The sequence below is a fragment of the Mus caroli genome, unplaced genomic scaffold (assembly GCF_978045245.1).
Source record: "Mus caroli unplaced genomic scaffold, Mus_caroli_1 scaffold_9, whole genome shotgun sequence".
In the NCBI taxonomy this organism is placed as follows: Eukaryota; Metazoa; Chordata; class Mammalia; order Rodentia; family Muridae; genus Mus; species Mus caroli.
In genome coordinates this window covers 22,929,851-22,956,440 of record NW_028227264.1, presented here as the reverse complement: position 1 = coordinate 22,956,440, position 26,590 = coordinate 22,929,851, and the positions used below count along the sequence as shown (strand labels likewise).

Below are 26,590 nucleotides of genomic sequence, written 5' to 3'. Positions count from 1 at the left end.
ATATTCAATATAATGAAAAAGGTTGAAAAACTATTTTTCACTGAAAATTAATATTATTTTGTTATATAACAAGAAAAGCAGTTTAATAAAAATGTAACATCATCTTTTGTATAAACATTATTAATTGCTAATTTACTAATAAGCAATATGACAAATATGTGGAAAAGAAACATCACCTAAATCCATGAATGTTGCCATGTAAGACTACAAATATGTAGCTCACCAGAACTCTAAGAGAAACCATGAATATTTACACTATCTCCCCAGAAATACCTGAGTATGTATTTCTCTTGTTATTGTTATTTAAAACCATATTTAAAGTTAATACTTTTGTTATTGTTATTTAAAACCATATTTAAAGTTAATACTTTTGTTATTGTTATTTAAAACCATATTTAAAGTTAATACTTTTGAAACCTAGAATGACCTCTCACTGTTGTGAGTCTGGTAAACTTCGGAAAGCACACCTTCAAATCTGAGTAGTTTATAACTGTTTTATAATTACTGGAATCCATGTGCAAACATACCCTCAAATTCCCATAGAGCAATGTGAGCAACTAACAAGTTTAAGAAATTAAGCCATGGAGGCTGGAGAGATGGCTCAGCGGTTAAGAGCACTGACAGCTCTTCCAGAAGTCCTGAGTTCAAATCCCAGCAAGTCACATGGTAGCTCACAACCATCTGTAATGGGATCCAATGCCTTCCTCTGGTGTGCCTGAAGACAGCTACAGTGTACTCACATGAAAGAAAGAAAGAAAGAAAGAAAGAAAGAAAGAAAGAAAGAAAGAAAGAAAGAAAGAAAGAAAGAAAGAAAGAAAGAAAGAAAGAGAAAGAAAGAAAGAAAGAAAGAAAGAAAGAAAGAAAGAAAGAAAGAAAGAAAGAAAGCAAGCTTTAAAAAAATAACAAACAAATGAGGGGCTGGAGAGAAAGCTCAGTAGTTAAGAGCACTTAATACTCTTCCAGAGGACCACAAAAATGTATTAAAAAAAAAAAATTAAGCCACATTAGAGATCATAATCAAATAAAACCAAGAGAAACATATTCATCCAATAGCTTATAAACACAAAAATACATACTATTTATGTATGCTGCCAACAACATACATAAACAACAACAAAAATGTATGTTCAGAGTGACAACCTGCATACAATTGCTTTACTTTGAGAATAGCAACATTTTACTTATTTGGGGGTAACTGTCTATCCCTTGAGACCAGTGCTCCTCAATCCTACGGGTTGTGACTTCTATGGGGGATCCATATCAGATATCCTATATATCAGATGTTTACATCACAATCTATAACAGAAGCAAAATTAGTTACAAAGTAGCAACAAAATGGTTTTATGGTTGGGGTCACCACAACATAAGGAACTGTGTTAAATGGTGTCAGCATCAGGAAGGCTGAAGACAACTGCTCTAGAGGGTGTCTCATGGTCTTATGAACTAGATTATTGTTTTCTGACACCACTGAACTAGAAAAGATGAGTAGAATCCAAAAGTATAAACGTGTTACCTCCGTCTAGGCTCCTCGAGACACGTTTACTAGAGGCACGCTCAAATTGTGGTGCCGGCCTGTCTATGAGGGTACTTGCTTCTCGTGTCTGTGCCTGTGTGCGGCCGCTGTAGCGGAATTTGGACCCCAGGGTCAAGAACTTGGTCTTTGGTGGCTGCTCTGGAGACACGAGCCTACAAAGAAGGAATAATAAAATAAAATAAGGACAAAGTCTTCAGGTGGATTAAGAAAACCAAAAGCACAGGTATGTATTTTTAAGTTCTCATTTCATATATGATCAGTCAAAAAATTACTGCTCCACAGCCTTAATAAAAACATCCTTCCTATCTGTATGTGTGGTTTTCTTCTTATTTTGGGTTTTTGAGAAGAGTTGGCCTCCAACTCATCCACTAAGTACTGGGGCTGAAGTGCAGCACCGGATTGCGGGGGAAGGGGTTGCCATAGGTAGTTTTGTAACAGTAATGTGCTCACATTTTTTTTAAGCCCAACCACAAGAGCAGCTGCTCTGAGTGCGTATCAAGAGTGTTTATCTGATTCAGTGTAGATCACTTATGTAAACACATATGTCTGAATTTGTGCTGCTAGCTCTCCAAGTGTCAAGTAAAAGGCCCATTATCATTAGCAATTGGTAATGTTTATGCCTCTTTCTGGTAGGAAAAAAACCCATCTAACTCAGGGAATCTATTGAGCTATGCAATCTGTTCCTGAAGAACAGACAGTAGTTCTCAGAGGTGGCTAATATTCTTTCTTGCCGGTGTAACTCTACCAAGCAATTGGGTTCATAATGCAAGAATTCAAACTTAATGGCTAATAATTTTCTGACTTATGTAAAGCATGCTTTTAATAGCTTTTTTGATACAACTGAAATCATCTTTCCATTATTTGAGTTAGAAAAACACTTAACAAAAATATACTTTCAGAGATCTTACAATTTACTAATGAAATTTAGTTGAAAGTTCAAGAATATGGAGATTTCAATCATTTTCCAAGGAAAAGTCAGTCTTTTACAAGGTTTTTTTTTTTTTCTCCCTAAAATCATTCCAGGTATTCCCAGATCTTCTGCATAAGATTTTGGAAATCTTCGGCTTAGGGAAAGACGAGTTCTAAGTCAAGGTGGTAAGGAATAATACTGCTCAGAGGTCATCTAAATCCTCTGTTACCTCAGAGAGACAGTCAGGATTAAATAAGAGAACCTAAGACATCAGGCTTTCTTGGCCCCATCTATTCATGTGGTGGACACATAAAGCCATGTGCATATCATAAGGCACACTCCACTTTCTAGCCTCAGAGATACAACAGAGCGCTGTGCTGAGAGCATGCACTCTGAGGACTCTTCACCCCGGGCTGCCTCCTGATGGCTGGAACTCGGAGTTTCCCCAGCTCGCAATGCTTTATGAACATGACCTCGAACTGCTCTGAACAAAAGCAATCAGTTATAGAAATGGGAGGAAGGCTGCTGGGCAGTACAGCCAGAGGTTGGGAAATATTCTCTAGCCAAATCCCATGGCTCCTTCTTGTCTGTCACTGAAGTCCACTCAGGAATAGAGATTTAAAGACACATAGATCCTTCTTGTCTATTAACGAAGTCTACTCAGGAATAGAGAAGATTTAAAGACTCCTGCAACAAAGACACATGCACTGGGCCCTGAAAGAGATCTCAAAGAAAGATCTGAAATTACAGACAGGGCACTTTAAAGATCACATATTTTCAAGAGATATTCCTCTTTCAAATTCTAATACATTTTCTGTTTTGTTTTTTTTTTTTTACAAAATAGATTCAAAACAATTAAACTTCTTATGCTTAAGAAAACAATTTTAAAGAAAATTTAAAATCTTTTGGATTTGCAATTGTTAATTTACTTTTTGTAACTAGACCTGGGGTCCACTGTCACCTCAACTCTAGACACATCCAAACCACAGCTCAATGGGTTGCTTGCTTTATTTTGTTTGAGGGTTTCACTATGTTGCTTGAGCTGCTCTTAAACCATGAACTCGAATGGCAGCCTGCCCCAGTCCTGTCTGTGTCTGTGCTCTCATTGTCGTTGTGCGGGTGTATGCACCGGCGTGCGCGCGCGCGCACACACACACACACACACACACACACACACACACACACACAGCTGAAGCACACTCCTCTGATATCTCAGGGATGCAGACTTGGAGTAAGTTTTCTATTCGGAGTATTGGAAATTTAGGAAAAGGTAAGTGCTGCAAGCCTTGACCTCTGACCCATCACTAGAGCTGCTGCTGAGATGCTCTGTCTTAGTAGAACATAAAACAATTAGTCCTTAAAATGAGCTTGAGGGTGAGTTTGGTTTTGCTGTCCCCCACCCAATCTGAAAGCTGCCCTTTTTCTCATTGCCATGGGCTGAGAAGACATCTACTGTCCATGTCCACATGAAAGGATCTCTACAGAATCAAATTTCTTCTAATTTATTTTCTGTTAAGGTTATAGTCAGTCAGCTGGTACTGCTTAAGTATATATCCAGATATTTATCCATTAGAGCATTTTGCGTGAGACGTTTTACATACATCATCACTTATTTCTTTTTGGTCTTAGTTCTATAAAACAACAAACCACTGCACTCTAAGACAATAAAGTGTGTCTAACAATAACAGCATTCCTAGCACCTGTCATTTCCAACAGGATGCTTGCTGTTGGCATCGTTCTTTGATGGCAAGCCTGCTCTCTGTCCACTCTAGACCTGTAGAGCCGACGTCATTATCTAGCTTTATATGAGGCAGGCCCACACTTCTTCAGAAAGCATTTATTCTAGTTACCAAGAAACATCTAAACTTTTCAAGGACTTCTACAATTAGTATAGCTGAGTCAGACAGATTCAAATATATGTTGAATTATGTCTTCTCTAAAATTAGCATATTAGAGTATTCTTGAAAATAAATCTGTTCCATTTCACTGCAAGAACTGGTCATTTGTAATAACTACAATGTTTTTAAAGTGGTACTGATGACATTATTTTTCATTATTATACACTAGAAACAGCTTGTTTGCTTCTTATGTAAAATCTCATTTAATTTTGAAAACAAGCCCATAAAGAAATAAAGGACCCTTTATTAGTATCATGCAGGGATAATGAAGGGAAAACAGAGGCTGTCTAGCTTGTCACTATTCCATGGCTAGTGTGGCAGCACAGTGCTTGGTCCTAAGTCTGGAGACAACACTTACCCCATCTGGCTTTATAAACCAGTGAGCAAAGGCAGAGGAGATGAAAGCAATGAAGGCCAGCAAACGATTTAGGAAAGAGCAGCCCTGAGGAAGGCCTTAAGGAGATAAAACAAGAGCTGTGGCCTGGAGTCAAAGGAGGTTTGGAGGGTTTGTTGGTATTGTTGCTCTATTACATGGTTATTTCTCTATGTAGACAAGGCTAGCCTTGAACTCAGAGAGCCACCATGCTTCTACTTCCCATGTACTGAGATTTGAAGTTTAGGGGCTCTTAGGGGAATTTTTTTTAGTTTGGGGCTTTTGCTTTGGAAAGCATGAATATGTAACTGGCCAAAGCAGCCAGAGGTATCTATGATAAAGTAAATTTGCCAAGCAGGATGCCTTGATGTCTTCTAGACTGACAGTGTTGAGGCCTCTGAGCCCTTCAAGCATTCAGTACCTTAAGTGCTGACGCACAGTTCTCACTAAGCGCCTTTCAGCTACAAAGGACTGAAGACTACACCCAAAGTCATCAATAGTTTCCTTTCCCCAGAGAGTTAACTTGGAATAGATGATAATACAGGAGGGATGAAATAAATAAACCAAAAAAAAATGTCTATCCTTCCTTAAAACAGGCAACATTAAACAAGGAAGGTGGCACGATGGAGCTATAATACTTTTGGAAGGAAAGGGGGTGATTAAAGAAAGGTGGGGTGTTTGTGACCCCCGATTTCTACAGTGACTGCACTGCACTGAGAGCAATCCTGAGGCACGGCCAGTGTGAAGGACTCTAGAAGACTGAATAGTTCAGATGCTACGGGAGGCAGAAGGGCTGGCAGGCTGGCGGGCTGGCAGCAATGAGGACCCAACTAATGCTGAAAAAGACTTTTCTGAAATAGCATTGATACCCAAGGTTGTGACACTGCGTCAATAACCACAGAAATGGCCATGTCAGGACATCAGATTAAACCAGTAGCAGCACACTGGGGTAGCTAGTGTGTTAGGAGACAGGGGCTTGAGAGCAGGATAGATCCTCTTAACAAAACAACCAAATGGACCAATGACAGGCCAGTGGTGGTGATGGGGAGAGAGGAGGCAAAGAACCAGATGGCACACTGAAGCATGGCTGCAGGCAACAAAGATAGCCATTGTGAAATACAATTCTGGTGTAGGACACAGATGCATCTGCTGTGCCATCCGTCCCATCTGGCTTGGACAAGGTACGGCTGGCAACTCCATAAGACTTCTTCCCTTACCTGTAGAAAGTGTGATGTTCCACACACACCTTCCATAGCCGTTTAGCTGCCCGGTGGTTTGGCAATTTGAATCCAATGGTACTCTCAAACTGTTCCAGCTAGAATAGACCCATAAAAACAAAATCAGCCCATTTTTAACCAATGGCTACATGCTACTGTAAGCAGATTCAGTTGTTTCTGGCAGAAGGAATTCTTCTTTAGTAAATAACTGTCAGTCAATCTATATAATCATACAAGAAACAAATTTCCGACTGGGATACTGTTTCTGTGAAAAGCAGTATGAATTGCCGACTGCCCAAGCAAACTGACTACTCAGTGCCACTACAGTACACTCCATCACTTACCTGAGTCAGCAACAACAAAAAGCTCCTACTATGTGTGTGTGTGTGGGGGGGGGTAACAGCAGCAACAACAAAAAGCTCCTACTATGTGTGTGTGTGGGGGGGGTAACAGCAGCAACAACAAAAAGCTCCTACTATGTGTGTGTGGGGGGGTAACAGCAGCAACAACAAAAAGCTCCTACTATGTGTGTGTGGGGGGGTAACAGCAGCAACAACAAAAAGCTCCTACTATGTGTGTGTGGGGGGGTAACAGCAGCAACAACAAAAAGCTCCTACTATGTGTGTGTGTGGGGGGGTAACAGCAGCAACAACAAAAAGCTCCTACTATGTGTGGGAGAGGGAATAAAAGATCCCTTTCTGTGAACAATCTACTAATTTTGTAAACCAGCAACAAGAATGTTCATATATCATTAAGAATGATGTCTTGTGTAGCATGAAGATCAAAGACAGGTTTCCTTCTGCAATGTTTCCATGGAAGAATTCATTTACCTCTCCTAAGAGGAAAGGGGTCACTGACAGTGCTTTAGCCATGCCCAGGGTACGAGACACTGCTCACCTCTGCTGGTCTAACTTTAATGTAGAAATTACTGCGCTTATAGGAAATTTTCAAAATCTTCGGCCAAGCAAAACGATTGATCCTCAGTCTGTCTTTGTAAATGAGAAGGCCATTCGCACACACACCCAGCTTGATGTCCACACCTTCTGAGTCCTGCCAAGGATAACCGATGGTACAGTTAGAGTGACAAGTTAGGTAGACTGAGGCAAATCAAACTTCAAACAAGTGAAAATGTCAACATAATATGTTTACATTTAAATGTTAGTGAGAGTACCTAAATTAACTCCATTAATAAAGTGATTCATCTTCAGGGATCAGGTTGAATTTGCAAAATGATATGAAAATATTATTTATAAGACATAATCTGTAAAAGATTTAACTTATGCATTTTCAAGTTCTGCAACAAGGAAGTTAACAAGTTAACAAGGAAGAAACAACCGCCAGTGGAGGCATTTTGAGGCTATAGGACAGAGCATGCCCCTGGAGCAAGACTGTCCCCATGGACAGACTGCCTGGCCTGCTCTAAGGTACATTCTACTATTTTATCACCAAACTCACATGGCTATGCTAGCTGGCAGCTGGTAAGATTATACCTATAAATCTGTCTTCTAGAGTGTTGAAGCCTCTGAACCCTTCAAGCATTCAGTACCTTAAGTGCTGACACACAGTTCTCACTCAGCACCCTTCAGCTACAAAGGACTAGAGACTACTCCCAAAGTCATCCATAGCTTCCTTTCCCCAGAGAGCTAACTTGGGATAGATGATAATACAGGATAATCCCACATCTGAAGAATTTGGTTTATTTGCTCACATAAACAAACACACAAAAGCAAAGAGCAGTCAGCTTCAAGTGTGTTTAAAAAGGAAGCACAGGACACTTCCCCTCCAAAGTCACTCAGTACTTAAGATAAGAGATGCACAATGCTCAGAACACACAAGCATTCTTTCCATCAGGGCACAGATAATCCCAGTCAAGACAGAGAAACTCTCAACAGTACGACTCAAGAGAAGTGCACATGTTAAGAAATCATGAACAACATGGGATAAAATTTCACACAGAGCAAAGACAACACATTAAGAAGTCTCAATTCAATGACAGCATGTTTGACAGCGCCACATACAATATAACTAATTGATACTAACTTCATTTTCTGCTATGATACCTGAATAATTCAAATACAAGGGCACAAACTTACAGTAGACCACACTAACGGGTTTTAACACACTGGGCTGCCGATAGCCAATGAAGGTTTGCTGCAAAAGCCCAACGACCCAAGAGCCCATGGGGAGATAGAGGAAACCAGCTCCAAAGTCGTCTCTGCCTTCCACACACACCATGGAGCGTGCTGCGCATACCCACTTACATATCAAACACACAACAGTAAAACAAAGTAAAATAGCCAGTCTCTACTCTCCGGAATCCGAGCGGCCTCAACTCTCTCGGAACAGCAGAGAAAGTCAGGTGAATTAGACACAGGTGCCCAAACTACTTGGCCTCAAACTAAAGTGTTTGTCAAAAGCATCAACACCCATGGCCAACGGGAGAGGGTGCAAGATGGCAGAAAACATTGTTTTCATCATAGCTAAGGAGGTGACATTCACTGGAAACAGACAAAGCCAGCTCAATCTAGTACGAAACAATATTTAGACAGTACAAACAAGTATTTTTACTTTACTTAAAAACAAACAAACAAACACAACTGGACCTGTACTCAAGCAAATCAGTGGCTGTATGGCTGGCCCACACTGCTTTAAATGTATCAGTATTTGTGAACAGAGTCATGGATGAGAGCACGAAGTGCAAGGAGGAAAAGCATTCTCAATCTTCATGTCTGACTGTGCCACCAGCACAATAAAAAAATAACAATTAAAAAAAAAAAAAAAAAAACCGACTCCAGCAATTGCCATCTGCTCTGCCCCAAGAAGCTGCCTGGGTGGAAGGTCTCCTGAGTGGTTTGAGATTCTGAAGGCTCCCTCCCTGTGTAGTCACATCAGCTGGTTCTAACAGTCGGCACCTCCAGAAACAAGCCCTTGCAGACCAGCCTTCTACAGAGGTCTGGCAGCCACTCTGCCAGACCTAGAGGGTACAGGACCATGCCAGCATCCCTGGGGACTACTGTCTGTGCTTTCATGCCCCCTTTTCTTCTACAAATAAAAAGAAACTAAAACAAACAAACAAACAAAGCCCCTCCAGCGTTAGGAAGATCAGACTTACTAAGTAGTAACATTTATCAGAGTCTCAGGCAAAGGTGACTGCCAGCCATAGACAACATCAGACAAGGTGTTCTCTTTATTATTTCATGTGTTTATAAAACAAATACATTCAAATCTCAAAAAGACAGTATACGTGAATACATTTTTTAAAACTGAGGTGTTTCAGGCTAGAGAGATGTTTCAGTGGTTAAGAGCACTGACTGCTCTTCCAGAGGTCCTGAGTTCAAATCCCAGCAACCACATGGTGGCTCACAACAATCTGCAATGAGATCCGATGCCCTCTTCTGGAGTGTCTGAAGACAGCTACAGTGCACTCACATACATAAAATAAAAATAAATAAATCTTAAAAAAAAAAAACTGAAGTGTCTCATCTAGCAGTTTAAACATATGATATTACCAGAGACTATTCACTGAACTCAAAGGGAGAAAATCTGTAAATGTAAGTACAATTTCAATAAAAACAACTAAAGCCATATGTGGAGGCCCACACCTTGCATCCCAGCAACTTGGGAAACAGAGGCAGGTAGATCTCTTGAGTTCAAAGCCAGCCTGTTTTACATAGCAAGTTCAGGCCAGCCATAGCTACACAGTGAGATCCTATTTCAAAGTAAAGCAAAAATAAAACAGACACTCAGAGCAGATCTCAAATAAAGAAGCCCAAGAATCAGACTCCTCAGAGATGCAAACAACAACAAAAACCCAGCCACACAAATGAAGTCAAGCAAGAAAATGCTTCAAGACATTAACTTTCTTTCTACACAAAGAGATACAAGTGATTTTCATTTTCTATGTTAAATATACATTATTTTGAAATGAAAAATATTTTAAAATAAAGCCACCAAGAACAACGGAGTCCTTTGCAAATATAACACAAAAGCAAGAGTTACTAACCAGAGACCTAGAAAGAGAAGGCGTCTCTGGGTGGATGCTTCCTGGCAGCACGATAGCTACTTCGTAAACTGCATGTGACTGGCAGAATGGGTAGAATCTCTCAGATACTGACTCTAGACAAACCAAAGCTATCACTTTCCCTCTTGTCCTCCTAAAGTCTCACCACTCCATGTAGGTCTCACACAGCAGGAATGCTCGTTAGTGGTGTCCTCTCAATCAACCCAGGCTTCCTATCACAGGCCTCCACCATTCTACCCATGTGAGACAGCTGAAGCCTCCACCATCCCACCCATGCACTACAGATGAAGCCTCCACCATCCCACCCATGCACTACAGATGAAGCCTCCACCATCCCACCCATGTACTACAGATGAAGCCTGCACCATCCGACCCATGTGAGACAGCTGAAGCCGCCATCATCCCACCCAGGTGAGACAGCTGAAGCCACCATCATCCCGTCCGTGTACTACTTCTGAAATTAGTCTGCGGGATTTCATGACCTGGAGCCAGGGCACATCTGTGCAGCTTTTGGCCCTTCCATGCTTCAAGATATGCTTTCTTCTCCCAAAAAAAGAGGTGAGGAAGAAATAGGGAGCCCAGACAGCAGCACTGGGCCTAACACAGGGGTTCTCAGCCTTCCTAACGCTCCAACCCTTTAAAACAGTTCCTCATGCAGTTCTGGCCCCAACCATAAAGTTATTTTTGCTGGTACTTCATAACTGTAACTTTGCTACTGTTATGAATCATAATGTAATTATCTGTTTTCCAATGGTCTTAGGCAAATCCTATGCAAGGGTTCCTCAGCCCCCACAATGGGCCACACACAAACCTCAGGTTGAGAACCACTGGTCTTAGCAGAAGATGGAGCATAGCAATGAACCAGGACCACAGGGTAAGGAGTAAGGGCTACCAAAGACAGTTCCGTAGTAAGAACTCTTAAAGAGACATTAATAAAACCAACAGAAGAAGGAAGTAGAGAGACAAGGGATTCCCACAGCATGAATTTTATAAGTAGTCACCAAGAAATATTGCAGACCAAAGTGGTGACAAACCACCTTTTCCAAAAAGAATCAGGCTTTGTGAAAGTGGAAATTTCTCAGAACTTCAGTCACCAAGCTGGAATTCATTCACAATACCTTGGCATGATGCAGGTCGACACCGTACATGGAAAGCCTCTTTGCGTTCTCTAAGAACTGAGAGTCAGCTTGTGCTGGAGATAAGCCCCTGAGAATCAAAAGACACTGTGTCACCGGGAGAGGCAAGCGTGTGTGTTCATGACAGATATGGCTGTTCGCAGGCCTGGAGAGTGGGGGCTGCAGGGGGAAACTGTCTGGCTGTAGAAAAGCAGAATAGGAGACAAGATGCAGCTCTGCCTCTAAGGCCAGTGAACTTTAGCCTGCGTGCTCAAGAAGGTGGACTTCCACCCTTCCCACTTTCTCCTTGAAATGACACTCTGTGGTTCTCACTGTGGAGAAGAGCCCAAGCAATACGGGTGCAACCCATGCTAATGAGAGAGAATGAGCGAGCAAACTCTGACTTTGCAATTTTAAATCTGGTAAGTTCCTAGTTGTTCGTTTAATTCTGCTAGTATTGATCAGAATTACTTGTATTTGATTTTCTAAGTATGACAAGCAGCAGAGTACTCTGCCTAGAGAAATGTATTTTTATTCCTTTCTATTTCTCCAGCCAAACAAACTTAAGCAACAGGCAAACTGATCTCTGTCCCAAAAGTCTTCATTTCCAACACAGCATTTCATACTACCAGTGCAAATCTGGGTGACAAAGAAAATGTCTGTTGAGTAGAATTTCAATAAAGGGTGGGGTGGGGTGGGGAATCAAATGTTGCCCTTTTCATTTTTTTTAAACAAAAGTTAATGTATAATGCCCCTTAAGAATTTTAAATCTCTGAAAGTTATTCAAAAATGATTTTAGTCAATATTCCATAAGATTATGGTCTTCATATGTAAATATTTTATAGCTTAGAAAGATATTAAAAAACTCATATAAAACTCCATTTTGACAGAAGTATGAAAGTAATCAAAAGTACACATACCATTCAAGTAATTTAAGTACTCCTCACCCAAACAAAGGGACGCTTTCTGTGACTCATGGGGCCAGCTGTTCACTTCAGCTGTCCCCACCCGTCACTATTTGCACTTCCAATCCAGATGCTTCAATACCTTTTTAGCTTTTTAAAAAGTATTATTTTGAAAAATCTCAAACATGAATATAGTGTGTTTTGATATCATCTGCCCCCACTATCTCCCTGGCTTTCTTATAAAATATAGTAATACTTTATATTTTATACTGATGTCATACCAGTATGCACACAAGTCTGCTTCCTGTGTACTGGTTGAGGATAACAGGGTGAGGGAGAAGTCATGTGGGAATACACACTACTCTGATATAGGAGTTTATCAAGAATATAATCTCCACATTACACTAAAACCAACCATACAAGAGCATCTCAAGAGCTGGAGGCTGTGCCCATCAGTGTTGGACAAGCACCCAAAGGAGCCAGTAGACATTAAAGCTGCTTCTCAATGCTAAGCAAGCAATCCACCTATGTCTGTCTCCCACCATGTGTCTGTCTCCTGCCAGCTCATCGACGACAGACCTGTGAGTTTTATGCAGTTCTGACACCTTTTCCTCCAACTCCTTGGTGTGGGTCGGGGCAAACTGGAAGTCACCAAGATCAATACTGTCACACTCTTCCGGGTCATAGTCCCCATGCTCGGCCTGCAGGGTGTAGGATCCCAAGAGGGCGTGAGTCACAAAGGAGCAGGGCAGGCGGCCAGAGGCAATGTCCTGCCTTAGCTGAAGGCACAAGAAGTATCTGTGAGGGACATCGAGAGAGACATCAGTCAACCTTACATTTTAGCATCCCACTGCAAACAAATACATGTTATTGGGACTATTTATACTCATAGCAAAAATAGCCGTTTCATAACATGATCTTTTACCCTGCTCCTTGAGCTCCTAAACTGCTGGTGTGTTTATAAAACTAAGTCGAAAAGTTAATTAAGACAATAGACATTTTGACAGCAATCATTTATCAAAAGAAAGAAAGAAAGAAAGAAAGAAAGAAAGAAAGAAAGAAAGAAAGAAAGAAAAAGAAAGAAAGAAAGAAAGAAAGAAAGAAAGAAAGAAAGAAAGAAAGAAAGAAAGGGAAGGAAGGAAGGAAGGAAGGAAGGAAGGAAGGAAGGAAGGAAGGAAGGAAGGAAGGAAAAAGAAAAAAAATCTAGTCACTCACTCTTGCCCACTCTTACCCTTTCATACTAATTTCCTCTTTTCCTAAAATGCCTTTAGCAACAACAGTCCTGCTAAATCTACCTTGACACCCTTGCTTGTCCACTCTCTTATACAAGAGAGCTAGCTCCGTTCCACAGAAGAGCAGGCACTCTGAAGTCTGAGAGCTGATGTATAGTCCTGCACAAGTTACCGTGCTTGACGCCCAAGGCTACTGTGCTGCCTTTGAGGGTGACAGTGAAGGTTAGGTGCATAAGCAAACGGCTGGCATGGAGCCTGGAATCAGTACCTAGTAGCTGGAACAGCAACAACTACCTGGAGTCAAGGCGATAACTGTCTCAGTACACCATTATATAAGAAGTGTTGGTTTTTACTTAAACTAATATGAAATGTGATTTATTTTCTATGAAGTTTTTTCTTTTTCTTTTCAGCTCCATTATCAACACTTTTTGGGGACATATATTAAAACCTAATCTCTTCTCTGCTCTCAGCAAATTTACCATTTGCTGAAGTTTCCAGTGACCCTGAGACGAACAGCAGTGACCTCACTTAGATGATCTTTTCAGGGTTACCCTTCATGACGACCTTCCCCGGGGCTGACAGGTGATCTCCACTATAAGTCTTAAGAGCTGTCAGTCTCTTGCTTTTCTTGTTCTGTCCTTCACATAGGGGAGGCACAGTCTCTGGGCAGGCCTCAAGGCTGGTGAAGCACTGAGCAACCAGGCAGGGCTCCAGTTCAGCTTAACTCTACCCAAGTTTCCATGGGTCAATCCCACAGGAGACAGGAACTCTAGGAGCAGCATGGCCCCACACTTACAAAAGGACTCACACAAGCTCTGGCAATTGCTCTAGAATTTTCTGGTTAAAGAATCTTCTCACTGATGTAGTCTGAGTATTTTCATGCATTTCAGAAGTCCTCTTTTTAAGGACAGTTGTGTTCCTTTGACTTGTAGAACTACACAAACACAACAGTACTGCTCTGGAGAACTGAATTTTAAGTTGGATCCCAGGCTGCTGAACCCCCACCATAGCCGTACTACATCTCCCACACCTGTGTCCACACACACACACACACACAGAGGTTCCTTTGCCTACTAACTAGGTAAATATAAACATATGATACCTGTATACATGAGATTAACACAGGTATACACGGGGTAAACTATTAACATATGAAACCCTGAAGGTAAGTGCCTTTCACCATATATCTAAGACACAGGATGTAAATTTGCTGGCAATACCTTCTTTTATTCAAGTGTTTTATTACTTAAATAGAAAAGAAGAACCAAAGAAGAGTAATTAAAAGTCTTGACACTGGTAATAATACTTCAAGCTATTTGGGACAAGATCCAGTTTTAAGTGAACATCTAAGTTTGTTTTATTTTGTTTTGACAGCTGCTGGAGGCAAGTGTGAGGGCTTAGCAGCTACAGGTACTTGCAGCCCAAAGACATGTGCTTAATATCCCAAGTTCAATCCCTAGAGTCCACAGCGGCGGGAGAAGCAAACAGACTCCACAAGTTACCTTCTTACTCTACATGTCCACCCTATATACTCTGACATACACAGGAATATATATTAACTGAGAGATGCTTAGCTGTTAATAGCACTTACTGTTCTTACAAGGGGCAGAGACTGGCTTCATAGAACCTACACACTGACTCAGACCTGCCTGTAACCCATCTCCCTCTTCTCCCTGTATGTACTAGCCATGCAGGTGGTACACATACAGATATGCAGTCAAAATTTCATACCATACTTTCTTTTATTGCTCTTTCAGTCCTACAGTTACAACCATACTCACAGAACACAGAAATAAACAATAGTAATAAGCAAAGATTATTTCAAAATGTAAATACAAGGTACCTGGTGATATCTTCAGTCAGCTGAGAAGGATCTGGAGGATAAAATTTCACATTGAAAGTGAACAGCCAGGGAAGATCTGCAATTACAAAATCTCAGTCATTTACCAAATACCAGGTTTGAGTGGTTTTTATTTTGAGTAATTTGTTATCACCTCAATTAACATAAATAAGCTTGATCTACAAATTAAGTGCCAGGATAGCCAGGGCTGTTATACAAAGAATCTCTGTCTCAAACAAACAAACAAAAAACTCTAAACTAAAAAACAAACAAACATCAAAACAAAAACAAAAAAAATGTACAGTTCCAAATGAAAATGAATAATACAATTAATTATATTAGGTATCACAAAGCAAATCATCTCAAACAAAAGGTGGGACGTGAGGCTGCTGAGATGGCTCAGTCTGCACAGCATGAAGCCTGGACTCCCATCTTTGCAGGGTACAGCAGAGGCATGCACTTGAACTCCAGACTGGGGAGGTGGACACTGTAGAGCAAGGCACATTCAATGGACTGGCAATCTAGTCAAATTGATGGGCTCCAGGTTCAGTGAGAAACTGTTATCTCAGAAAACAAGATGGGGAGTAATCAAGGAAGACACCAAGGGTTGACTTCTGGCACGCTCATGGGCACGCGCGCACACACACACACACACACACACAAGCACACCCATGCACACATTCAGATATATACAACATATACATACAACATAAATGTCACCCAAAAAAAGTTCAATGTATTTTTTAAAAGCCAGGCTATAATCTCATACAAGTCGACTTCACAGACATGTAAGAATAAGTCTATTGCCTCCTCAAAGGGAAGGCTCAAAGCCACCCACAGTCATACTCGTGGTTTTGTTGTTGTTTAAGGTTGGGTTGCACTGTGAGGCCTGGAGCTCAGGATCCCTGCCTCAGCCTCTTGGGTGTTAGGACTGCATGCTCCTGACACCATGTCCAGCTAAAGTCACTTTCACAAGTATCTTAAAGTATTGTTATCTCTGCATGCAAAACAGGACCAGCACCCTATTCTATGTGACAATTGTAGTAGCTATCCCATGGGTTTTTATTAAAGGCAGAAATAATATGAACTAATTTAAGTATGGGTCTTAAATACTCACTTTTCAGCTGTCTCTTTATTTCCTTTGCAGGATCTAGCCAGTTCTGTAGGAGGAAAAAAAAAAAAAACAACAACAACTCAGTTTTGCGTAAGAACTATCCCACGTCCCCAAAATAAAGTGGAACAATTTATAGTCCATACCTTACAACTCATATCTAGTTATATAGCTTTCACTTGTTAGCATTCTCCTGAGTGTACATGTGTGTACATGTGTGTGTACCTATGTGTATGCATGTGCTCTCGTGAGCATGTGAAATGTTAAATCTTTGATACAATAATGATAAAGGGCAACTTATCTATATATAACTTTATTACATAGACCTGCTTCACAAATCACCCCTCAGACATTGAAATAAGTTGTTCCTAGTTTCTTCTTACTTAAAGATAAAATGTGAATTGTAAACCACTGGCTCAGAAATACACATGCCCTGATCCAAACAATCGCATCAAACTCTAAAGCTAACTTCATCACATCCTTCAGCCTCTTGTCTCTACAACTCAGACCTCGAAGAGATAATGATGCCATCCGCCCCGATCTGTTTCTCATTTGAATTTAGAAAACACAATTCTAACATCCTTGGAATGCAACATCCTTCCGTTTGCCTCTCATTTCTATTCTTTGAGAAAGTCAACCAAAAATAAAATAAAACATCTTAAAGCAACAAAAAGAAAGAAACAAAGAAAGAAAAGAAAAAGGAGAGAGAGAGAAGAAAAGGAAGAAAAGAAAAAAATTCCAGTCTCTGAACCACATAAGGATAGTGAATCTTTCAAACTGTAAAACAGTTCCCACAAACTATCAACAATTTTGCACTTTGTGTTTTCCCATTCTATTGTTAAGTCATAAGAAAGCCATTCCCCTTCCTAATGTAGAACAAGTACATTTTTTGAAAAACAATACGTTGATTCAAACAACTGACTTTATATATAGCAAGAAAGTCTGATGTTAAGTCTCCCACCCAGTGTATTACAACCCCTGTATTTAAACACAATCTTATTCCCATGCAGAGAGAACAAAATGTTTGTTGTGACACAACTGCTGTCAATCTACTGAACTGTAACAGCACATGACCCACCCCTAAAAAGTAATGACAGCAGCATCTTTTCAAAGTAGCCCTCAGATTTTACTACACATGAACTCTGGCAGCAAGAATCCAGACCATAATCAACAAGGTATATGTGTCTCTAACACTGGTGACAGATAGTCAACGCTCTCATTAATGAGCCACCAGAGCATGGTCCACTATTACTGATGTTCCAGCTGCATGGGGCACTGATGTGAGGGACCAGTGAGACCCCATAATGGAACCGAGTGCTGTGTTAGGAAACAGCTCTATTTTTTCACTAAAAAAAGTAGCATTCAGCTTCCTTACCCTGCAGCTGCTGTCCTACACACAGCTGGCCACAAATGGGTAACTATGATAAGAACACAAGAACAAGAAAAGCACATCGTTCAGCTTTTAATCAGGCTGCACTGAGGCTAGGCAGAGGGGAAAGAGGGTTAAATGTGTGGCACTGAAACCAAGAGAGTAATGATCACAAAGGGAAGGGACTCAGGGACAACTGGTACAAACCTCAGTGACAAGACCCCTTCTATCCCTGACACAGAAATGCAGTAAGGGAGCACTGCTCGTCTCACAGACAGACCTCCCAGATTCCAGCTTCCTTTAGGATAAGCGGACACAGATGGCCTGCCAGAGAGAAGCAAAAGGTTCTGTGTTCCAGGAAAGAACAATGGAACCCCAAACATGGACCCAAGGTCCCAGCTACCACACTTTCTATCCTCAGCACCAACTCCTCCCAATTGCCTGATAACAGAGAGGGACTAAGGGGTCTAAAGATCTAAATATTCTCAAGTGACAAGTTGGCAAGTTAAATTGAGACTGTCACCCTTAGGCCACTTGTCACAACACTGACTGCCTGTCAGACACACTGAAGGCTGCTGTGGCATCTTGTATTGTATGGCTCTGTTCTGCATTGCTTTCCTGTGCCTACGATAAACACTGACAAAAGCAACCTGGGGGAGGGAAATGTTTCTAGGCGTTACACTTGTAAGTCACCCGCCATCACTGCGGGTTAGAGCAAGAACTCAACCAAGACCTGAAGCAGAAACCAGAGAGCAATGCAGCCTAGGCCATGCCCTTCTGCCTTTCTCACTGCTTCATTCTCAGTGAGGTTTCTTAAATAGCTCACACCCACCTGCCTATAGATGGGGCTGCCCAGAGTGGGTTGGGCCTTCCTTCATCTCCCATCAATCAAGATGATCTCTCACAAACATGGCCATGGGCTAACTAGATCTGGGCAATTCAATCTAGGTTCCGTCTTCCCAGGGGACTCTAGGTTGTATCAAATTGACAACAGAAACTATCCAGTACAGGATCCTTACCCAGATTTACCAGAGGCTGTGTTTACACAGCAGGACTGAGCAGCAGAAACCACTGTTTCCTACCAGGTTTCCTTTCCTAACCACACTGGCTTCCACTATGTAAGCTCCATTCCTCCCATGGAGGCAGGAGGTCTTGTCCACTCTCTGAGACTACAGTGGTACACAGGCATGGATAGACTGTATCCATGCTCTCTAGGGTGCTTGGCATTTTTAGGGAACCTAACATTAAATATTAAAATCCAATACCTGTTGAGTGTTATCTGTCCATTTCTGCTTCCTCCTCCCCTGAAGACTTCTTAAATGACTACATATTATTTTATTAAATTTACTTTTATTGAATAGTTATCTTTGAGTATGTAGATTATGGTTGGTATATAATTTCTTGACAGTGTTATAAATAATCAAGCAAAAGTTAAAAATATTTAATGTAACATTATAGAGGAACTTAAGTATATTCTTTGGATTACCAATTACACAAATTACACAAAAACAGGCATAAACTATTTGTGCTACTCTGTTCAGGTTGCTCTTGGAACTCCTGACCCTCCACCTCACTTTTCCAAATGCTAGGAAATTATATATATATGTACTACCATACTTCACAAACAAAAAAATAAAATGGAAATCAACTTCTCTGGGTTGACACTTAAAGAAAAAATGAATAAATCATTAGACACATAAGAATTGAAAAAAAGCATCAGTGAATAAAGAAGATGTTGAGATTAAAGATGGTGGTGAGTGGACACATAAGTATACACGTGTGAGCACATACAGCAGCCCCTCAGGAAACACTAGGATGTATCCTTGCTATGTTAAAGAACTGGCTACTGTAACCACAAACACAGACTTTGGGCTTAGAAATATATGGAGTCAAACTACCACTTACTTCCCACCAGTTCTATGAGTTCATTACATTTTCACCCTGACTAAGCCCCAATCTCCTCAACAGCAAAATAGAATTCACAACATCTACCCAACTGAAGTGACCATCTTCCACCCTGGAGTCACCCACTACTCTTCAGGCTGGATCTTAGGATTTCAGAGTTTGAACTGCCCACCCCCAACAACAGTGTGCCCATGTCTTCTTTGTTTTGGAGAGCCTCAGGTTGGCTATGAGAATTTAACAAATTCACCCAAGTTCACGTGTGTTAGGCAAATGCTGAAAGGATGAGAGTAGTCTTGTCTTAACCCTCCCCTTCCACAAGAACATGCACTGTTTCACCAGCTCCCTTCACTATGCACTCTGAACCACATGATGCCAACACAAGAGGGAAGTTCCAGGTTTTCTGCATCACAGTGAAACTTATAGCCCATCTGGAGAACAGAAAATAATAAAGTTTAAATGAACTACATGTAGGATCTTGCTAAAGTTAATTACTATGAGCCTTTAGTTCTGCTTCTGGGGAGGATGGGTGGCTAGTAATCAACTCCTTTAAACTTCATAAGGACAGCATGGATATCAACTATACTTCTAAAAAGCACCTCTTATAGTACTGCTTATAGGAAACTGACTTATATAATGTCTGAGTCAAATTGTTAGACTCTGTTAACAACAAAAATCCAAGACTTTCCTCTTGAAGAGTCCAGTATCTTTAATGATGAATTCCTTTATACACGAACACCAAAACTATAACAGCTTACAATTCTGCATCAAAGAAAAGCATATTGCTTGAGTCTATAAACTTTTAACACTTTCGATAGCACAGTTTACATGAGACTTTAACAGATGGTGAAAAGCTTGACACTAGCTCACATTTTCATAATCACAATAAACTGAAATGCTTCACAACTAATAGACACAATACTATACTAAAACCAAGACAGCACACATTTTCCCACGTGACAAACTGCTATACAAAATACTTATAGTCTGTCTAAATTCCACTTTACAAGAGGCTGAAGTAAGTACCCACAGTTTCTTTAAATGCACATAGTATTTAGTGCGGGGAAGCAGCACAGCCAGGAGTCTGGCACGGTGGTAAAGTCTGGGTCTGGCATACACACAACACAGGGACACACCCCATCTCCTACAGTGGGAACCTCAAGAACTTCAAAGAAGGACTGTGAAGCTAAGTTTGACAGTAACAATTTTCTGGGGGGGGAAAAAAAAAGGAAGACTGTACACATCTATATTGGGAAGAATGAAAGTTGTTTTGCCTAAATGTATTTGAGACCTGGATTTTGCCTATACATATTTTTTTATATATAAACACATTGTATCTAAAATGAACATTATAGTCACATAATTATGTAACTTAACATATTCAAACTATATTTGAGTACTCACTTTCTGAAAAGTCTCCCAGAGGACACGGATGCAAAGTGTAAGTACTAAAGTGCCCATCCCACTTTACCAGCATGTTATGTGACATGTAAGAAACACTGACCACAAAGTTAGGTAAGGAATGCTTGGCTCTTCTTCAGCAACTGGCATCTTTCTGTCACTGAGAACATCAGCCTTACATTGTCTTAGAGGAGATGCAGATTATCTACCTCTGAGCTATACTCCCAGCTCCCTTCTGATCTTATCATCTTAAGCCAAACCCTGGGTCTCGTCATCACACAACTCCCCTTAGACCTCCTTACACTTCAGCAGCCTGTTTCTAGATACAACCAGGGTAATGAGGCGAAAGGCAACACACAAATAAGGTTTGTATTAATATTAATATGCCGATGACAGAAGAAACTGCTAAGTCACCTCCTTGGGCTGGGGAGAGGATGGACGAAGGCAGGCCGTGGATGAGGGAAGCATTTCTCACTCTTTAGGAAAGGCAGGCATTGAGCTACTACGAGAAAGAAGCTGCCACTGAGGCGTAGTATGTATGAGCAGATAGATACACCAGCCAGGCTTCCTTGGCAAGCAGAATCACACTATCAGCTGCTGTGAGACGGTGCTGAGGAGAAAGCTCATGCCAACTGCAGGGGATTAAACCGTGTGCACTAAAGGTTTCTAACTTTAGTTAGATCACAGGCACCTGACTATTCACAGAGGTGAGGAGAAACAAGAGTCCAGAACTATCCTTCTGGAACAGACAGCATTTAACGGGAGGGTAGTTTGATTTTAAACCAGGAGTGTTCAGCAGACAGCTGAGAACGGGGATCAGAGGCTCTGGTGTACCATATGGACTAGACATGTATACTAAAAGTTTACATTTCAAACAGTAAATTCTATTGCCGGAGTACTTATTCAGACTGTCTATTTTGTTTGTACTAACAAAAGCATTCACAACATATTGAATGTTTTATATTTTACAAAAAGTAAACATTCCTATGAATCTACCAATAGAAAATCTCAAAAAAAAAAAAAAAGGAAGGAAGGAAAGATGGACGGATGGACAGACTAGCAAGTCACTTTCTCCTTTGGAGCTTTGAGGAATAACAATGAGCACTTGATTGGAACCATTACCAACTTGTAATTTATTGCTTTACAAGGCACTTAGTTTATTTAGTGGAGTGTGTTTCCATTTCTGAGGAGAGTACTCTAAACAATTCTAATAAAAATACATGCTATTCAAAAGGCAGGCTTGCAATTTGTCTTTAATCTAAAGGTAGAATTAAACCACTAATTACAGATCTGAGATTTAAAGCTGAACAAGTTGAGAACATTTAATTTGCATATAATTATCATCCCATTCCTGGGCTCTGTAAACACAAACAATGGCACTGTCTGGGCAAACAACAACACACACACTATGCTTCCTCCCATGACTACTGTTCTGTTGGCTGAGATATGGAGGCTGACATTACACAGAACCCTCTTTCACTATCACTGAAGGCTCTATACATCCCAACAGAACGCTCACAGAGAGCCTGTCCACAGCAGCAGTTTAACAGACTAAATGGGCTTCCTCTGTAGGGTGCGACTCTGGACAAACTCACATTCTTCCCTCTTTCAGTCAACATCTCACCCACACCAAACCTAGACACTCAAAAAGAAAAAGCACTTTTCCAAATAATGTTGATGGCTACAGTTAGCCCTGGTCCTGCCAGAAAGGGCCAATGTTTCCATCCTTACTTTACCTGTGAAACTGAGAATCTTTGAAGCTCTAGAACATTAGTACTAATATCAGACCACCCACCCTGTTCTCTTGCTTAGTGTCTCAGCACACTCGTGACAGCAGCAGCACGACTCCCAGGGCCAGTCCAGCACTGGTTGATCAGACATCACCTGAGGGGAGCTGGCCCGGTCACCTCTTCTGCCCCAACAGCTCAGCCGCAAAGACACCAGTATCTTTCCCACACAAAGTCACTCAAGTCCTGTAAGCAAGCACTTCTTCCCAAGCCTCTGGCACCCAGCTCCCTGTGGTTCAGGCTTATTCAATAACTACTACTACACAGGTCACTGCACATCTGTATGTTGCTAACAGGAGCCTACTTGGCCACTGTATTTAGAGCACCACGAGGCAAAAACAGGTCATGGCTGAGACAGTATTATTTAAAAAGATATTCTTCATGGTACATCATCAATTTTCCCACTATTGAATCCTTTAATGTACATGTTTTGAAATGCTTTCCCCTCAACAACTTATTACGGAAGTTGATTCCACTGTGAATTCAAGAGCTAATCAGTTTTTCAATCTCAAATAAGATGGGAAAATATTCCATTCCGTCTGCTGCTGATGCATTGTACACATCCAAAATGCCAAAAAGCTTTAGTGAGTCTCTCACATAATCACTTTTAAATATTTGCCAAAAATCTCTTTATAATCATGTAAATGAAAGTTAAATTTATTGTGAAATTAAACTGTTTACAAGAAATACACATAAAAAGACATAGAGTTGTAATTGCTTACTTTCTGCTCAGGATGATCCTGAAATACAAGTCCAAAGTAGTCCTTCTCCAAGAGGTTCAGGTGCTCGCACACTCGGTCAAACAACACTTGTCCCTTAGCACGTTTCTGCAGAAAAACAGAGCAAGCCTTTACTTTTCTAAAGGAGATGAAGAAAGAGAAAGAGGAGGTTAGTGGGAAAGAGGCATGGGACAGGAAAGGAGACAGGGAGGACTGGGGCAGGAGCAAACGAGGTGAAAATGGGGGCGAAGAAAAACAACAAGACAAATTTTGTATGAAAAAAAAAAGCCATAATAAAATTTTATATACTAATAAATTTTAAAATATTATTTTTAAAGCATCAGTCATTTATTACAAATTAATTTTAAGTATTTATTTTCTAATGTCCTAATGATACAAAGTATCGTTCTAAAATTCATAACTAAATGCATTCTGCTTTACTGCTATTCTCATTGACATTTAAAAAGCAAAATGCTAAGTATTCATCTACTCATGTGAACAGTAAAACGTATTTCAAGTTTCCCCTCAAAACCTGAATATGATTCACTGTTCTTAAGAACACTGCCCGACGAAACCATCTGATGTGACTGACCTATCACAACTCATGAAGGCCACTCTGTGACCCTGACTGATGTGACCTCTCACAAGTCATGCTGGTCAGCACTGAGGCTTTATTTCCTTGTTGCTACTATTCCAAGATATTTATACAACACCAGCTTTTTCCACTTAAATTATGTTTTTATTTCTAGTTTTCTGGAGAATAGCCATTCTTTAGGAAATGTAAAAGAGACTTAAAAGCCCCAGGAAGACATAGAAAAAGTGATTGCCATTTAACCAGTGATAAAGCATACTCATTTCCAGTTAAGATGCACAACCCTGGAATGTCCTAACTGTAAGCTGAGTCGGACAGGCATCCCCTCCCCACACGCTTACAGGTAGCACAACTAGTTACCAGTGAAATCAGAGCGGGACCAAGAAAAAGAGGGCTCAGCAGATGCCCCATTTTTAAAATATGCACCTATTTGTTCATGCAGTACATAGAAATTATACATACACACAGAGAGATAGACAGACAGACACAGACCTTTGGGAGTAGAATCTGGTACCTCTACTAAATGTTTCAAAACTATGATTACTATTTCAGTAGTAAATGAAAGAAATTCACACAAATTATATTACCATAAGCAATGTGCTGTGTCTATCATTGAGGATTAATGGTCAGCAGTTGATAGTTAAGTTACTAAGGTAGACATGTGGTTCTATTATTTATATGTTTATAGTATACAGAAACTATATACATCACTACCTCTTAATAAAATAAGTGACTGAAGGCAAGACATTTACCTTACTCCACCACCAGTTTCCACAGCTATGAGAATAATAGAATTTGATACAAGGTATATGGCAAGCATGAAATGAATTAAAATGTGTAACTACTGGCTACAGTCCTTGAAAATAGGAATAGTTAAGAGACATCTAAGATGACATCATAGAGAAAATACACTCCAGCTTACAGTCAATTTCTGTAAACTCGTGTCTTTTCAATAGTTTCTATCTCAGACACAGCTCTACTGGACACTTTACCCTATAAGACTAGTAGGGACACATCCACAGAGCCACCCAGAGTCTGGCGTTCCTATGCTGAGCAATACATCAAACCCTAACACGGGAGCTGCAGTCAGACCCCGCTGTTCGACATCACTCCGCATCTCAGGAACTTTTCTGTTACTAGGCAGTGTGACAACAGGAGACCACTTAGCCTCCTACTTGTAACCCAGAAGCAAGAACCACCTCTCAGCTCTCTAACAATCAAGGGAATGAGACAGGAGATGCAAAGCATCTAGGTCAACCATGGCTGGGTTTCTACTCCGCTCAGGCCGTTCCTCCTGTTAGGTTTCCACCCCTCTCTAAGACATGGATATTTTAGCAGCCCAGGAGAAGCTGACTATGCACAGCTGCTTCTAAACTTCCACTCGGAATCTCCACTCGTCAGTGCTATGGAAATGCCAAGGACCATCAACTGTATCTAAGAAGAAAACAAGAAACCATGAACATGACATCGCATGTGAATCTCAGAGGAGGCAGTGATTCTGGAAGCAGAGAACGCAGGTTTCTAAGAGGCCCAACTTCTCACTTTTGGTGCTCACTAAGCCTAGTGGAATGAATTTCTCCTCAGAGACACTGCAGGATCCATAAGATGAACCGGGCATGCAGGCACTACACTGCACAGGCAGTCACTATAGTGGTAGGCCCTGTCCCATTCACACATGGCTGAAGTGTTTGCCAGGCTAGAAGGCTAAATACGCTGGCCCAGCAATAGATGTCAGCTCCCATGTTAGTCAGTGGAGAAACAATGATGAATAAAACAAATGGTCTCAAGAAATGTTTATTCAACTAGGAAAGACAGACAATGAACTCAATAGACAGTAAAATGCTGCCTATGGAGCAGAGAGAATTCATTTAAGTGTATAACATGTTTAATAAAATATATGAGCTATTTCATGAATTCACAGAAGGCCTATAGAGGAATTAAGCTGCTATAAAAAATAAGTGTTAAATATAATTCAAGTTTCCGTTATTTAATTCAACCTCCTTTGAAATTACAGTAAGTTGAAATGATCCAGTTTTCCCATCTGCTTTTCTGAATTTCTTTTGTAGAATTAATGGTAGATCTCTGTAAGTGTAACACTTAAACTTCTGTCTAGGAAGGCAGGTTTCTTCTGTGTTTGTGCTAGGGTATTAGAATTAGATCAGTTGGCCTCAAATTTGAAATCCTCTTGTCTCAGTTTCCTGAGTGCTAGATTATAGACATGCAAAACTATGTCCAGCCATTAAGTTTTTTTCTTATAAACAACTACAATTCTGTTAGGTGGAAGGATTACAAATGAGCATTTGCCAACCAAGCAAAATGAAAGACATCTGCTTACAACTTGTATCAAAATTAGCAGTTTGTATCTATATGCCTGTAAGTCAGCATGTCCAACTCCATTTATGTGTTGCTTGTACATATATGATTTCAGGTTCATGGCTGACTACTTGGTACTGGATAAGCAATTAGGGGGCCTATCCTTAGGAAAGACTAATTATTCCTCCCACACATATACCAATAACAATCAAAATAGCAATCAAAGAAAAGGAGGCCGTGCATTTAAGAGGAGCTGTCAGTGGATATGAAGGGCACAGGAAGGTTGGAGGATGACAACATCGGAGGTACTGTGGGAAGGAAATGAAGTGAGAAAATGATAGTTACACTTTA

The 26,590-nt window shown here is 40.6% G+C and overlaps 1 protein-coding gene across 10 annotated transcripts in view; it reads right to left on the bottom strand.

Moving 5' to 3' along the window:
* Epb41l2 (erythrocyte membrane protein band 4.1 like 2) overlaps window positions 1–26,590 on the bottom strand; it is a 151,196-nt gene that overhangs the window by 26,950 nt on the left and 97,656 nt on the right. For all 10 annotated transcript variants that reach the window (XM_085842698.1, XM_029482272.2, XM_085842696.1 and 7 more), the window contains exons 4-11: window positions 23,338–23,442; window positions 16,163–16,205; window positions 15,049–15,124; window positions 12,553–12,771; window positions 11,072–11,159; window positions 6,830–6,982; window positions 5,933–6,030; window positions 1,514–1,686 (exon numbers count right to left, since the gene is read on the bottom strand). In XM_085842698.1, coding sequence (XP_085698824.1) covers window positions 1,514–1,686; window positions 5,933–6,030; window positions 6,830–6,982; window positions 11,072–11,159; window positions 12,553–12,771; window positions 15,049–15,124; window positions 16,163–16,205; window positions 23,338–23,442 — 955 coding nt within the window. The remainder of the gene's footprint in view (window positions 1–1,513; window positions 1,687–5,932; window positions 6,031–6,829; window positions 6,983–11,071; window positions 11,160–12,552; window positions 12,772–15,048; window positions 15,125–16,162; window positions 16,206–23,337; window positions 23,443–26,590) is intronic.